This window comes from Hydra vulgaris, chromosome 11 (genome assembly GCF_038396675.1).
Source record: "Hydra vulgaris chromosome 11, alternate assembly HydraT2T_AEP".
NCBI lineage: Eukaryota > Metazoa > Cnidaria > Hydrozoa > Anthoathecata > Hydridae > Hydra > Hydra vulgaris.
The window spans coordinates 32,688,908-32,705,724 of record NC_088930.1 but is presented as its reverse complement, the minus strand read 5'-3'; the positions used below and the strand labels follow the sequence as shown (position 1 = coordinate 32,705,724).

Genomic DNA, 16,817 nt, shown 5'->3' with positions numbered 1-16,817 from the left:
AGTTATTAACAAATTGCAAGTCAAAGTAAGCATACAAAGTATTATAAAGTTAGGATCAAACAAGTCCCGTTTAAAGTTATACTTTAAATAAAGATAAATTTGAAAGAAATTCAATATTGAAAAAAGCAAAAGAATTACGTGATTCAAAATAGTATGAAGTGATTCAAAATTTGGGCGCCAAATAACTTAGGGCCCTCCGCGGGAGGGCCCTAAGTTATTTGGCGCCCAAAGTGACTATTCTTTTAATTTCAAAAAGAAAAACATTCAGAGAATAATCTTACATTGACTGCAGGTTTGGGATGAGGTAGCAATAGGTTTAAATTACGAAATATTTCTTGGGCAATACTCCCGAATTTTACAAATTGAAAATCTCCGCATTTTATTTTAATTGTTCACAATAATATATTGGGATATAAGTTGATCATTCACTGATATAATCGCAATACTTATGCTATATTTGACATAACTCCTTAGCGTGGCAACTGCAAAAACATCTTTTAGCTTATAAATAAGATTTAAAGCGCCTTAAGGACAGAGATGGCGCAAAACTGTTTTTGCGCAAAGCATTTTAGCTATTATAGCACAATCAGCAGCTTAATTAAATTTAAAATTTATTACAGATCTATTTCCAGCTATGAAGGTAAAAAAAAGAAATACTTTAATTAGATTTTTTTCATACAACATTTTACATGCTGTAACATACTGTTTTTTATGTCAAAATTGTGTAGAGGAGTATGGGATAAGATAATAAAGTGGAGGAAGGTTGCCAGAGAATTAATTTAGGGGCCCGGAGTGAAGTTTTGCGGGGGAATCCATTTTTTGTTGCTACGCAACTGATAAATATATATATATATATATATATATATATATATATATTTACATAGCCGCTATATATATATATATATATATATATATATATATATATATATATATATATATATATATATATATATATATATATATATATTTACATAGCCGCTATATATATATATATATATATATATATATATATATATATATATATATATATATATATATATATAGCCGCTGCAAAGATGAGAGTGAGGAAAGGAGAGGTCACTAATATGTACCCGGGTTCAGGATCAAAAGGGGCGCACAATGACTAAGTTTTTTTTTTTAACTTAATTAAAATAGATTGATTAAGCATTAATGATTTTGTTCGTTAAGCTCCTTATATTAAAAATAAGTTAATTGGTTACCCGATTACGATTATTTGCTATTACAGCATTAGCCGAATATATAAGCGGGAATCTGAGACTAGTCAAAGCAGATAGTGAAAAATATTCATAAGAGCTGCTTTTCTTTGTAAAACAGGGTTCTTCGCAGGGTTGAGAAGCTTGGTTCAGCACTGGCGTCACATATAGGACATGACTTGATAATTTGAAACAACTTATGAATGATTGGATATTGCACGTGGTCACACAAATCAAAAACAACAGATCAGTAGGTAGTGATATGATTCCTGCCTTTCATCCTAATATTCTTTTATCCTAAAATTGTTTTCATTTGTGACTGATGTGGTGCATCAGTTGCAGTAGTTGTGGTGATGCACCACTGATGTGGTGCATCAGTGCAGCAATTGTTTTGTCAAACATAATAGTATAATAATTTGATTCTCTAACACGACTCACAATTTGTTCACATATTTCTTCTCCACAGCATTCAATTAAAGCATTTTGTGTAGTTTTGCTAATGTATGTTGCAGAAGCTCTAGCTGTTTTCAAATGATTTTCTAAATTTAAATTGCCACAGTTTACGCTAAATTTTAACAACTCTCGAAAATTACCTATACTTGTCATCACATCAGAATCGTCATCGTCTATGTCTAATAAATTGCCATCATCTCTGTGGCCTCTAAAAGGAATATTTTGCTCTCCTAAAACTATAACTGTTTTAACAATAGGTGTCAACCGTAGACAATTTTCTAAAATCTGTTAAAGTCGTTAAGTGTTTACTCTGTTTACAATATCCATTGCTGGTTTATTATAGTTTTTTAAAAAACATCTACTTGCTTCAACAGCTTCCTTGTGATATGTTGCTTTTTCGTGACTTGCTAGATCTCCATCCTTGCCAAACAGTTTAGCAAACACCTGTAATGGTTGCTTAACTAGCTTTTGAAATGCAACTTGTTTGTGAGATCCTGCAGTCCGGTGGTATGAAAATAATGCACAATTTTTTGCAGTATAGTCCCTTTTTTGCTATCAATAGTTGTACCGACAATGTCATTAATAAACCCAGCATTTGAAATCTGACTTAACACGTTCGGCTAATTTTAGTGGTTGCTGAGTCAGGTTTAGGCTTACTTAAAATCTGATTTTCTGAAATATTCAACATGTTGAATAGCAATCCTAATACTAATTTCCGGTGGTGGTGTTGATGCGGTTTTGATTTCATTCGTTCTTTTAGTATCCTTTATAGTAGTAGTAAAACTAGTTGAAAGTATTTCAACAAACTTTTCTTTTTTTGATGCTATAAAGAATGAATCTAAACTAATCTGCAACCAAAAAGGATAAGTTCTCTTCATCACCTCTCGAAAAAATAATAATAACTATGGCAACAATCTATAATTATTTTTTTTTTATTGTAAACTGAAAAAACTAGTATTACAAAATTGTTTAAAACTACTGATAGTAGTTTTTTTTTACTATTTATTTAAGGAGTCGTTTAAATCAACAACATTAAAAATCTTTACTTAATCATTCAATATACTCAAATTAATATAATTCAGTATACTCAAATTAATTGCTGTTACCTGCTGAATAAAAAGCACTGGTTTCTATTAAAACAACTATTACATTAACAGGTTTGTATTAGATAAATTATTCTTTCAAAAATATAAAAAACAATAAGATTAACTGAGATAATTGTAGAGATAATTATTTAAAAGAATTTTAGAGAACAAGACAGAAAAAAGCTGAAAAACATTTCTGTTGTAAAACTAAAAACCTTAATGAATGTTTCTACATTTCGGCTATCCTTTACGTTAAGTTTATTATGTCACTGAATATATTTGAAACAAATATTACTAATATCAAATTAATAATAAAATATTAAATTGCGTCATTAATAAAAAACTAAATGAAATGTAAAATAATAAAAATAAAATGTGTTGTAATGATTTATTTGCAAAAATAAAAACCATTGTGAGTAATTAAATAATATTTGCAAAAATAATAAGAGTTTAGAATTTAGAAATTCCTATAAATATTTAATTTCCTATAAATTCCTTTTCGCTTTTAAACTTTCAATGTACTATTTATAAGAGATGCAATACACGGTTTTCGATGGACAGGATTGAAAAGTCGTGTTTTTCAAAAGGACCAACGTGTTTTTCAAAATGAAAAACACGTTGGTCCTTTGTAAACTAAATTGAAAATTAAAAAAAAACAAAAAAAAAACGTTAAGAAGGGGGCAAAAATACCAAACAAACTACCTATAAATATCTCTTTAATTTTGAGAAAAGACATTGTTTCTAGGATTCTAAATTTTTAGTTATAGGCATTAAAAATTTGTGTCACGGAAGAAACGTTAGGTTCCTTCCGTGACACAAGTTTTAATGGCGATAACAAAAAAGTTATTATTCCAAATGCAAAATATTTACCTTTTATATTTAAATTTTATAAAGTTATTATTCCAAATGCAAAATATTTAAGTTTTAATGGCGATAACAAAAAAGTTATTATTCCAAATGCAAAATATTTACCTGAAACTAAATAGGGTTTTATAAGTTAGATAGGGTATTATTGCCATCTTCAAATCGTTTTTACTTTTTTTTGAATTTCCAATTTAGTTAATAAAGGTTTTAAAAAAATTTTTTAATGTTTTTAAAAAAAAAAAAATTTTTTTAATTTTAATGTTAGTTTAAAAAAAAATTTTAATGTTAGTTTCCAGTAAACTAACATTAAAAATGGTACATTTTATGAAGGAGTCAAGTTGTTTTTCGAATAAAAGGTGTTTATTTAAACTGAAATAATTATTTTAAAATTACGACTTTTTGAGTTTTAACTTTTATCATTCTTGCTTTAATTTTAATAAGTAGTTATTGGTGCATAAATCAATCACATACTAATGCGTAAAATCTTGGAATAAATTACCTCTTCACCTTAAATCACTAAACTCTATTACACAATTTAAAACATGTCTTCATGCTTTTTTTTGGAGAGATACTGTTTGTAAAATGTTGAAATTATTTTTGGTCATTATTATTATTGCTTTTGTATTGTTATATGTGATATAAATATTATTATAACATTATTCTATATGTGTGTATGTATATGTGTATGTATGTATATATGTATATACGCGTGTATATGTGTGTGTACATATGTATGTAGGTATGTGTCTATTTGTATATATGTATGTGAGTGCGTGTGTATGTGTGTATGTATGTGTGTATGCATGTATATATATATGTGTGTGTGTGTATATATATGTATGTATATATATGTATGTGTATACATATATATGTATATATATACAGTGGCGGCGTTAGGGTAGGGCCTGGTTGGGCGATGGCCCAGGGCGCCGAATATAAAAGGGCGAAACTATTTGGTTATTTTACCCTTTGCCTTTTTTTTGAATGGGGTTAAATTGAGCTAGGGGCGCCGTAGAAATCTCGCCCAGGGTGCTGGTAGTGCTAAAACCGGCACTGTATATATATATATATATATATATATATATATATATATATATATATATATATATATATATATATAAGCGAATACAAGAATGCAACAAGCTATTTCGGCTATTATGCCACCAGTATTTGATGGCAACCATCAACGGTTTATCCGTCAACTGCGAACATATATTGCAGCAATGAACATTGACAAAGCAAAGAGAAAAACGATAACATTAGCATGTTTGCCACCACAGATTTATTCTGCATTAGAAGATCTATGCTTGCCGGCATACTCAGAAGACGATTCAGTGACTTCTAAGATAAATGACAAAATATTATGAAGCTTTGAATTTGCAACAATTAAAAAAGCAAGTAACGAGAGTGTGACGGAATTTTCACGACGGATTGCAAGAGCTGCTGAAGGATGCAAATTTACGGATAGAGATGACAGAATGCGCGACCAATTTATCACTTGCTTTAACGATGGAGCTACGATCAAACAGCTATTACTGGAACCTGAAGAACTTACATTTGCAAAGGCTGTTGAGGTTGCTGCTACATCGGAGCGAGTGACTTAAAAAGCCCGACAGTTGGATGGTTCCGATAATGTGATGGTTGCAGTAACATCGCTACTTCCCCAAAAAACTGGTTTTGCCGGAACAAATAAAATAACATGTTTTAATTGAGGGAAATTTGGACATTATGCACGGGACTGCGAGGCATAATGCGAGAACTGTTCACACAATCATCGAGCCAAAGACTGCATCAAACGTTTGCAAGGTTTAAAAGGAAATGGGAGAATTTGGAAATAATGGCATCCAGTATTCTCCCTGAAACAGCATTGCCATCATTAAAAGTTAAAATAAATGGTATTTTCCAAATAGCATTAATTGATTCTGGATGCTCAAAGTGGTTCATGCTGAATCTACACGTGGAATTGTTTCAAAAAGTGAAAAATTCATCACAACTTTGGGAGAAACTGTACAAGTACTAGGTGAAATGGTAATCAAATTGGAAATTGATGGAATATATCGGATGGCTAATTCGTTAATTGTAAAGGACAAACCATTCGGGTTTGATTTGATTTTTGGAATGGATGCTATTAAAAAATTCGGAGGAGCCGTAATCTATAGTGATAAAAACCGTACCGTCCGAGTGTTAGCATGTGGCACGGCAAAATGTGGTGCAAATTATATAAGAAGTAACAAAAACGAAATAAACGAAGAGAACGAAGTAAACGAAGATAACGAAATAAACGAAGAGAAAGAAATAAACACGGTAAAATGTGGTGCAAATTATATAAGAAGTAAAGAGAACGAAATAAACGAAAAGAACGAAATAAACGAAGAGAACGAAGTAAACGAAGAGAAAGAAACAAACAAAAACAACAAAATAAAACATCAGGATTTTACGGCAAAGTTCGACGGAAAAAAGTGGACGGCATCATGGAACTGGAATAAAGAGCCCGCAATTAATAATACGATCCGCGAATACAAGATGAGCAAAGAGCATGATCGTAGTTACCGAAAAGAAATAAATGAATGGATCAACTCTGGCATTCTTGTGCCGTATAACAAGCAAGCATTGGGACCATCTAAAGTATTGATACCGCTCATGTGTGTTGTGCAAGAAAATTAAGGTAGGAAGATACGCCCCGTGGGAGACTTTTGAGCTCTCAACAAATTTGTAAATTGTCACACAGCAAATGCCGACGTCTGTCAAGAGAAACTGCGTCGTTGGAGGAAAGTTGAAAGTGCAAAAATTCTTGATCTTAAGAAAGCCTGCCTTCAAATTCACATTGACAAAAAACTGTGGCCATATCAAATCGTGATTATAAATGGGGAACGGTATTGTTTTACCAGAATGTGTTTTGGCATCAACGTGGCTCCAACAATAATGACTACAATTCTTCGTCACGTGCTCAATATGAATTCTACTGTGAAGAAAGCATGTGATAATTACATTGATGATATATTTGTCGATGAAAGTGTAGAAACAGCTTAAAATGCAGCGAAGCATCTTGAGAAATTTAGGTTGCAGTGTAAACCTCCAGAAGACCTAGAAAAAGGACGTGTTTTAGGTTTGAGAGTCGAACGAAATAAAAATGGGGAACTGACATGGAAGCGGGACAATGTAGTACAATTCGAATCTTCAAATGCAGTCACATGATCGCAGCTTTTTAGCAATTTAGGTACTTATTGGACATTACCCGGTGGTAGGAAGTTTGCGTTTACAAGCTTCATACGTCAAACGATTAGCTGGAAATATTCCATGGAATGAGTATGTTTCTGAAGATTGCAAAGAAAAAATGAATGAGTTGCTTCACCGTTTGGAAAATTATGACTCGGTTGGTGGGAAATGGCTGGTACCAGTGAATGACAAAGCTGAGCTTTACTGTGATGCATCATCCATAGGACTGGGTGTAGTTCTTCTAATTGGAGGAGTAGTTATTAAAAACGCAGCATGGCTACGACCGACGATTGATACGCACCATATTAATATAAGTGAACTAGATTCGATACTTCGAGGGTTAAATTTAGCCAGTAAATGGGATATAAAAGAACTCACAGTATACAGCGATAGCAAGAGCACCGTGGGATGGTTAAACGCAGTTTTAAAAGAAGAATATCGCGTAAAGATTCGGGGAATTTCTCAATTGTTAGTACAACGACGGCTGAATACGATAAAGGAAATAGCAAAAGATATTAAGATTATTGTACAATGGATTCCATCTGAAATAAATCTGGCCGATCGACTTTCACGAATCCCTCAAAAATGATGCAGAACAGTGTGCAACCGGATTAATATAACAGAAAGACATATGGAAAGTTCACTCAATTGGTCATTTTGGTGTCGATCGAACATTGCAACTTTGTTTACGAAACAACCAGAATGTATCACGTAAGGAGGTTTCAGCAGTAATTGCTTGTTGTAACCAGTGCAACTCCATCGATCCTTATTACGTAAAATGGAAGTATGGTCAGCCGAGTGTAAAGCAGAATTGGAATCGGGTTGCCCTCGATGTATCGCATGTAGGTGCAGAACTATACTTATCAATGATTGATTGCGGCCCATCACGGTATACGGTGTGGCGTAAACTGGTAACCAAAACAGCGGCTGAAATTATTGGAAAGCTGGAAGAAATATTTTCCTTATTTGGACCGCCAGTTTGCCTTCTATTAGACAATGAATTTCGTTCACACACGCTAGCAAAGTTTGCTGACGAATGGGACGCTGATTTAGAATATCGAGCTCAAGGCAATGGTATTGTTGAACGCATACACAGAACAATTAAAAGAACAGTCGCCCTCTCACGTTGCTCAATTGCTCTGGCAGTATTACTGTACAATGAGACGATATCATCAAACTGTAGTAAAAGTCCATCGCAGCAATTTAAGTAAAAACCAACGTCGTTTATTCCAGGTGTCGATACACGCAAAAAAGCCGAAAAATATGAAGTAGACAACATATTCAATGATGGTGACGATGTTTGGGTAAAACCAGCTCAAGAGACAAAATGTGATCAGTCTTGGATACCTGGTATCGTATGGAAGCAAAATACCTGGTCGTTTGACGTCGAAACCGCAAATAGGGTATTGCCACGACATATCTCACACTTGCGTCGCCGTATTCCAGACTCTCATATTAAAATTGACTCATTTAACAAGGGTCTTGATATACCAAAAGATGAAGTTGGCAACGGTAAAGGAAGATATAATAAGGATGCCGTTCAAGTTCGAAATGATTCTCGAATGATTGCAACGAACAAACGATAACGCGCTCCGGACAAATAATAAGAGCCCCACAACGATTAGACTTATGAGGTAATTCACCAAGAGGGCATGTTCTATTAAAGTTGGTGAATTAAAATTATTACGTATACATGCTAAAAGTCACGTAGATAAATGTCATGAAAGTCACGCATTCATTTATGATTATTATTTTTAATGACTATTGTAGTTTTATAATTGTCATGGGAATCATAACTTTGTATTTATATGCGATTTTAAGTAAAAGAAAAGAGAGTCTTGAAAAATGCTCAGATAGTTAATTTTTGATATATATATATATATATATATATATATATATATATATATATATATATATATATATATATATATATATATATATATATGTATATATATATATTTATATATAAACGAATACAAGAATGCAACAATAACGGCCCACATTGGAAATGATTCTGATTGCATGCTTTTGTTTATTAAATAGTTTTTTTATTTTATTTTATTTGTACTGCAATAAGCAATTTTTGCATAATTAAGATGGTAATGAATGAACCAGAAATATAAAAGCTTTAAGTAAGTTGGATTTAAAAAAGGCTTAGCTCTGCATAGCAGGCCTATGTTCCTTGAGATTGTATTTTCGAGATATTGTATATGATCTCTCCACGTCTCATTTTCATCAAGAAGCACGCTGAGAAATTTTAAAGTGGTTTTTCTTTTTATGTCCTGATTGGCAATGCAAAGTTTTGGAAGTTTCAAAGGAATTTTATCTCGGTCATGAAAACGATGGAAAAAAGTATAGTTTTGTTTTGGTTACATTTAGTGATAATTTGTTTGCATTAAACCATTTAGTAAGATTCAATAGCTCTTTGTTTACTGACTTAAACAGAACATTAAATCATTATGTGCATAAAATAGATTTGTGTCATCTGCAAATAAAATTGTATTTAATTCAGTCCAAGCTTTGCTTAAATCATTAATAAAAATGAGAAATAGGAGTGACCCTAATATAGATCCCTGAGGAACCCCACATATTATGTTCATATTGGTTATTTTACCTTCATTATAAGAAATGTATTGTTTTCTATTTGACAAATAGCTTTTAAACCACGCAATATTTATATATTTAATACCATAGTTTTCTAATTTTGTTAATAAAATGTAATGATCAGCAGTGTCAAAAGCCTTACTGAGATCAAATTTTCATCAAATGATTTAAAGATATCATGAACAAGATGAACGATAGCCTGATCAGTAGAGTGGCTCTTTTTAAACCCAAATTGCTTACTATAGAGAATATTGTGTACATCTAAAAAGTAATACAATCTTTTATACATAATGTGTTCTAATAACTTTGAAAAGCATGATAATATGGAGATAGGCCTGTAATTAGAGACACAAGTCTCATCTCCTGATTTTAGTATAGGTATTACCCTTGCAATTTTAAGTTTATCGGGAAAGATTCCTTGGTTTAAAGAGAGCGTAAATATATGCAAAAGCGGAATTTTTAAATAAGGCATTGATTTAATTACTACATAACTGCTTACATCATCAACTCCATTACCTTTATTTGGTTTAAGTAAGTACATGGCATCAAGCAATTCTTTTTCTGTTAGCATATTATTGTCCATAGTATTATTATTAGAGCTTAGGTATGATTTGAAGCAAGTTTTACTTTTATTTATTATTGATGCTAAACTTGGACCTGTGCTAACAAATGCATGGTTAAACGAATTAGCAATTATTGCGTCGTTAATAATTTCACAGTCATTTACAATTAGTTTTTTTGGTAAACGACTAATATTCATATTTTTTTTACCTATAACCTCTTTTATTATGTTCCAAGTTTTTTGTATATCATTTTTGTATTTTTACTATAGTAAAACTTTTTTGAGCGCTTTACAATCGTCACAAAAAAGCGATTATAGTTTTCATAGTTTGTTTCATTTTTAAAAGTTCTTTTTTTAATGAACTCCTTATACAATCGTTGCTTTTTTTTAAAGATTTTATGATTCCGGGTGTTATCCAGGGATTTTGTAGAGTTTTTGTTTTAACAAAGTTAGTTGTTATTGGGAATGCTTTATTGTAGTGACATTCAAATATATGATAAAATTTATCATAAGCTTCATTACCATTTTTTATTTTCATAACAGAATCCCAGTTTGTTGTCGATAAAAGGCTAAAAAATGTCGCAAGAGAAGCGTCCTTAATTACTCATTTTTTAGTTTTTACTTTTTTAAAAGGTTGATTCAACGATTTTTGTGCTGTTATAAAAACCGGAAAAATTGTCAGATGTCTGTAATAAATATTCCAGTTTTAATTTTTATGTTTTTGAAATTATTAATTATAATTTGATCAATTAAAGCAGCAGTATTTTTTGTAATTCGAGTAGGTTTATTTATAGTTGGAATAAATCCATTTTGAAACATAATATTGAAAAAAGTTCTGACGTCTTTGTTTTTGTTGTGTTCAAATAAATCTAAATACAGATCGCCTACGAAGTAAACGCATTTGCCACAGAATTCTTCGTTTATAATTAGGCTTTTAATTTGTTTGTTAAATGCTTTTTTATTACCAGAAGGCGGTCTGTATATGACGTGTACAACTGCGTTTTTGCAAGTTTTGTTTACAACTTCAATTGATAACAATTCAAAATCATGCGTCACAGCAAAATAATTTTTGCCTAGCTTGAAATCTAAGGAGTTGTGGATAAAAATGCATAATCCTCCACCTGTTTTTTCAGAGTCTCTAATTTGATGAAAAACTTTATAATTATTAAGTTGAAAACTAGAATTGTTTTCAATTTCCTTATCGCGGCACCATGTTTCAGTTAGACATAATTTGAAAGTTAATTTTGACGTTAAATAAAAATTGTTTAAATTTCTCAAAATTTTTTTAGAGGCTCCTTATATTAAGGTGTAGGATAGATAATGCAGTTGAATTTATGTCAGCAGTAATACTTGAGATATCTGAACTATAGTAATAAGGACTTATATTTAATAATCCCTCCTTATCATTATAAAATTTAATATCTATATCTGCTTGATTTTTTAACGGTATATATTTGTTTATTAAGAAAGGTTCAAGATTATTTATGTCAATATTATTAAAAGCGTTATTATCAAAATTATTCCTAAATAATCGATTAGTTTCCATTTTAAAAATATAAATTTAAAAATATAAATAAATAAATAAAAATTAATTACTTTTCCTTTCGAATCCACGAACGATAAGTTTATCGTAAGATATTATTGCAAACTTGCCAAGCTCTCGTTCCTTTTTCATTCGCTCTTTTAGATCTTTTCTTATTAATATTGTTTCTGCGCAGTAATCTTCATTAACGTAAACCTTTTTTCCTTTTAATTTTTGGACGTTTTTTAAAATAGCAACTTTATCTTTATAATTTAGAAGTTTTATAACAACTGTTCTAATCTTTTTCGAGTCTCTAATCCCAGTCCTATGGGCCCGTTCAATTTTTATACTTTTCAATCCAAGTAAATCTTCGAAGAATTTTTGCACTTTTAATTCAGTCTTATTCCAATTTTCGTTTTCACTTTCTTTTAATCCGTCAATTCTCAAGTTATTTCTTCTTGAGCGGTCTTCTATTTCTCTAAGTTTACTTTTTATTTTTGTGATCTCACTATTATCTTTTATCTTGTTATTAATTTTACTAACCAAGAATTTTTACTAAGCAAGAATTAAAAAAAAAATCTTGCTTAGTAAATAAATTCTTGCTTAGTAAAAAATTGCTTACCATACTGACAAATAAAAAATTGCTTGTTTTAAGCAAAAAAGTGTTTTAAATAAGTTTTTTTTTGCTTAAAACAAGAATTCATTTTTTGCAGCGTAATTCAAAGAGATCCAAAATTTATCTTTGTAGGTTCATTTTCATGTTTTGTGCCAGACCTGTAACCAATTGTTGACACTTTTTACCGGTTGCAACCAATCAATCAATGAAATCCCGGTTTTTCTGGCTGTGGGTCTTCTGATGAAGATAGAACTTTGATTTTTTTTATGTATGCTCAAATAATTTATAGAAACATAATAATCAGCAGTGTATTTTGATTAAACGCCTTAAAAAAAAAGAGAGGGAGGGAGGGGGGAATGTCATAGAAGATGTAAATACATTTACATATTCTATGACAGGAAACCCTTTCTAAAGTTGAGCTGGTGTTTTCTGCTCAGCCGATTTGCAGTAGGCAGCTTTGGTCTTTGAGGATAGCACGAATCAGTTGTTTTTGAATTTGAGCAGCTTTACAGCCCTCTCGCTACAACCATTGGCGACAGCTAAGTTTTTGATGTACGACTAGAACTCAATATAATCAGAATCGATATTTCAGGAGCTAGCTGGATAAATCATCCATTTGGACTTGGTTTTGTCATGGCCTAAAATCTAAAAAATTAGTCATGATTCAGCAGTGACGAAGTCAACCAGTTCTGGCCGCTTGTGAAGTACAGACATGTCTTTTATTTCAGGTAAGAAACCTTTATTGTTATGTCTATAATGTCATAGTTATTTAGTATGTTATAGAGCTTTTTGGCGATCCTCTCCTTTTCTCGTTCAATGATTGAATCATCTGAATTTACCAGCACAATGGCAACAACAGCTGAATCCAGGTACCAGCTATGGTTTCCCTATGATTTGAACACTGCACTTACAGCAGGTTCATCCTCAACATACCTGGAAATCTTCCAAATAGAATTCAAGTCCTGATAAAGAAAAAATGATATATTTTTGTAATTTTATAAATATATAGTTTTAATGCATGAAATTTAGTAATAGTCAATTTATATTTAAACTTAACATTTATGTTTTGTTTGAATACCTGTAACGGAGCAATGTCTGGTTTCTCATTAGTCAGAAACTTGGGTGCATAGAAGATATCAATAAACTTGCCCATCCTAGTGATAAGAGCTCAGAATCTTTAAGAAGGAGAATTTTCAGGTAATAAATACCTTTGGCCATGAATCAGGCATGGTGAATAGCAGTTTTTTAAATTTGTAGATAAAGCTTAGGTCCAGGTACATAAGACATAACTCTGCTAGCTCCTGGTAGTCATCTCTCTTCTTACCAGTCTAAAATTTTATTATGTTTCTATTGAATGTTCCCTAAATCTAGATACTATAAAGCAATGAAAAAAATGCTACTAAAAACTATTATTTAGAGTTTTAATAAATGTCTGCTTACAATATTTTTAAACTAACCTCTGAGTTTTTAAAAGCTTTGGTTTTTACTATTTCCATAAGTTGGTTCTTTGCTTCAATGGTTTGAGCTTCTAGCCAAGTTCCACAAACAGATTTCTATTCAAACTTATTCAACTGGTAACTTTTAGTATCAATGGAATGCCATTGTTTATGAAGCAATTTAAAAAGAAGATTTTCAGGACTAACAGTGGCCTTGCAACCAATAGCCTTTTCGAAATGATTGATGTGGATCTCTTGTAGATGGTGACGGCAGGCCAACATCAGTAAGGGTTTGCCAAGGTCAGATCTTAGTCTTAAAAGTATTTAGCGTTCTTACATTTTATACTTACTGCGTTAAATCATGATCAATATTTCTGTAGCCTTACATAATTGTTATAGTAGAAAGATTTTAAAAATATATTCTTATTTTTATTTACCGGTATATAGCTCCTCGCAGTTTGCCTGTTGTGCTGCTGGTAGTATCAAAGCATATAGAGTGCACATTGTCGGCTATGTCCATCTCCTTCAAAAAATCACTGATAACATTAAACTGGTTTAGGTAAGTGCCAGAATCAATGCCTGGTGCACTAGCAGACAATTACTGCCCTAAAAACTTACATGTACACAGATCCTATCTTTTGCTTGGTCACAGTGCTCAGGTACTAAATCCTTTATTACTTTTTCATAAAAATGTAATTCAAGCTTACCATCTATGTTGTTGAAGTGATACTGCAATACTTTTTTTAACTTTTCAAAATCTTCATAAATTATCTTATTTTTCATTCTATATACACTTAAATATGAAAGAGGCAGTTAGAGTAACAGTGATTTAATTGGCAGATATGTTGGCTCCCAGAGCTGTTCTCATTGTGTTATATATGGTATTTTCGCTAATGTCAATATGTTGAGATAATTTGATGTGTTTTTTTTTTTGGCAGGACTAGGCTGATATTCACTGCCACAAACTGAGTGTGTCATATAATTTTGAAGTATTAAGTACAGAATCCTGAGCATCTATAATAGAAGGTATTCTATTAGTCACTCTTTCCAGATCTCTTTTTTCCTTTTACTTTGAATAGTAAGCTCTGGCTTTGTCCAGATCTTTGATACAAATCTTGCGATCTGATCTCTGATGAAGTTAATATCATTTGCTTTGTCTTCCTTGAACATAAACGTATCCATCTTGATAGCTTTAATGAGTGTCTCGTGGTCAGTGCTTGCCCAAAATAGTTCTATAAAAAGTATAGCAAATTATGTTAGTTGATATAATAAAATTACAATTTCTTTGTTGTTATGATCAGTAAGAAATTCTAGATTAGTAAATTCAAATTCAGTAAATTACTTGTTGTAATTTGAGTTAGTTTATGAAAATTACACTTACCTCTTAATGAAGTAATAAACTCTTTTCTGGAAGCGACCGATCCTTGGCTTGTCTTGTCTGTGACTTCTACAGATTCATATGCTTTGTGATATATGCCTCGATAATCGTGATCAGGCTACTAGCACTGATAACTGGGAATTCAAATCTATACCACGTAAACATGAAGGATCTTAAAATGCATTTATTTTGACGCTGCTCTGTTACTGTGATAATACCATTCTATTTAAAAAACAAAGGGTTATAATATATACATGTTTCGTTAGTTTTTTAAAATAGTTATCATTTAAATTATAAAAAGTTATTTGGCTTAAGGATATTTGTTCTAACACACTTATGTTTTAGAACAAATATCCTACCTGAAACCAATGCCAAGCTTGCAAGATAATAGTGAGTCAATTTTTGTGTTCTGTGGCTTCTTTTCCTGGAGATACAGCAGGTCATTCAAAACATCAGTTCTGAGAGAAAGCATAACCGACGTCATTTTTGCAGACTTTCCAACTAAGAAATTATTCTTTATTTTTGTACTATGACGGCTTTTTTTGGGCTTGTGAGAACTGGAATAACCACTACTACTGCCAACAAGCTCTTAATGTCTTTTTCTTGTTCACATTTTTTTAAATTCTATTAATAATTTAAATGATTTACATTGAATATCTTACATAATTGCCATTTGATTCAAAAAAAATTTTCAAAGATATTATAACAACTATACAAAGAAAATTACAAAGTTAAAATTTTCTTTTTCAAATTTTCACGTTTTGATGACTGGGGTGGGTTCCCCCCCCCCTCCTTTTTTTTTTAGATGGTTAATCAAAATACACTTATTATGCTTCTATAAATGATTTAAGCATACATAAAAAAAATCAGAGTTCTATTTTCATCAGAAGAACCACCGCCTGAAAAACCTGGATTTCATCAATTGATTGGTTGCAACCGGTAAAAAGTGTCAACAATGGTTGAAACTTTTTACCGGTTGGAACCAATCAATCGCTTTTTTATGGTTACAGTGTCAACAGGTCTGGCGCAAAGCATGAAAATGAACCTACAAAGATAATTTTTGGTATGTCTTTAAAATAACATAAACATTCATCTGTTAAAACAGTATCCGGGTTTTTTTCCCGGTATATTATGCAATTTATAAAAAAAAGTTTTTTTTTGAAAACTTGATGAGGCGCGAGGTAAAAAAAAAAAAAAAAAAAAAAAAAACGAAAAACAGTTTTTCATTTCATTATTATAAGTCCGCAAAAAATTGCCTGTTTGTTAATAAAAACTTTTCCATGACCTAACTTTTGAACACCCCTAATATGAATATACATATATATAAATATATATATATATATATTTATATATATATATATGTATATATATATATATATATATATATATATATATATATATATATATATATATATATATATATATATATATATAAATATATATATATATATATATATATAGACACAAATTGCGAGGTTAGAATATTACCATCTTGTTCTATCTTCACATTTCTGAGCTTTGAGATAAAACAATTCAACAAATAAAAACGTTAAGAGACGACATTTAAATATATTTTTATTACTTTAGTTCTCTCCTCATTTTTTTCGATTATAACTTAATTTTCAATACAGCAGAAAAACATTTTTTTGAACTACTTCAATAACTCAAAATTTTCAAAAATTTTGGGTAATTGAAGTAGCTCAAAATTTTTGAGTTCAGCAGACATCTGAAAATTTAAATTTTCAGATGTTTGTCAAACGGTCAGAAGATTTAAAAATAATGATCGCTTGTAGTATTGTCAAACGGTCAGAAGATTTAAAAATAATGATCGCTTGAAGTATGAAAAATAATGATCGCTTAAAACTCA

General features: G+C 31.0%; 2 protein-coding genes across 2 annotated transcripts; one reads left to right on the top strand and one right to left on the bottom strand.

Moving 5' to 3' along the window:
* The first annotated feature begins 6,538 nt into the window (after window positions 1-6,538).
* Window positions 6,539-8,418, top strand: LOC136086976 (uncharacterized). Its single transcript, XM_065809478.1, has 4 exons — window positions 6,539-6,631; window positions 6,834-7,358; window positions 7,456-7,906; window positions 8,066-8,418. Exons 1-4 carry the CDS (start codon window positions 6,539-6,541, stop codon window positions 8,416-8,418), a joined length of 1,422 nt encoding a protein of 473 aa, XP_065665550.1.
* Window positions 8,419-11,586: 3,168 nt separating this feature from the next.
* Window positions 11,587-13,289, bottom strand: LOC136086975 (uncharacterized). The gene is made up of 3 exons (XM_065809477.1): window positions 13,215-13,289; window positions 13,048-13,098; window positions 11,587-12,042 (listed from the first exon to the last, which is right to left on the bottom strand). The coding sequence occupies exons 1-3, from the start codon at window positions 13,287-13,289 to the stop codon at window positions 11,587-11,589; spliced, it is 582 nt and encodes a 193-aa protein (XP_065665549.1).
* Between the last annotated feature and the right edge of the window lie 3,528 nt (window positions 13,290-16,817).

Excerpts from the sequence above, each read along its gene's own strand:
- LOC136086975 (XM_065809477.1), bottom strand. The coding sequence starts at position 13,289 with ATGGGCAAGTTTATTGATATCTTCTATGCACCCAAGTTTCTGACTAAT. Across the intron at positions 13,099-13,214 it reads CAGACATTGCTCCGTTACAG|GACTTGAATTCTATTTGGAA; the intron begins GTATTCAAACAA and ends TTTCTTTATCAG. Across the intron at positions 12,043-13,047 it reads ATGTTGAGGATGAACCTGCT|ATAAAAGATAATAGTGAGAT; the intron begins GTAAGTGCAGTG and ends ATTAATAACAAG.
- LOC136086976 (XM_065809478.1), top strand. The coding sequence starts at position 6,539 with ATGACTACAATTCTTCGTCACGTGCTCAATATGAATTCTACTGTGAAG. Across the intron at positions 6,632-6,833 it reads ATATATTTGTCGATGAAAGT|GTACTTATTGGACATTACCC; the intron begins GTAGAAACAGCT and ends TTAGCAATTTAG. Across the intron at positions 7,359-7,455 it reads CAAAAGATATTAAGATTATT|AAAGACATATGGAAAGTTCA; the intron begins GTACAATGGATT and ends TTAATATAACAG.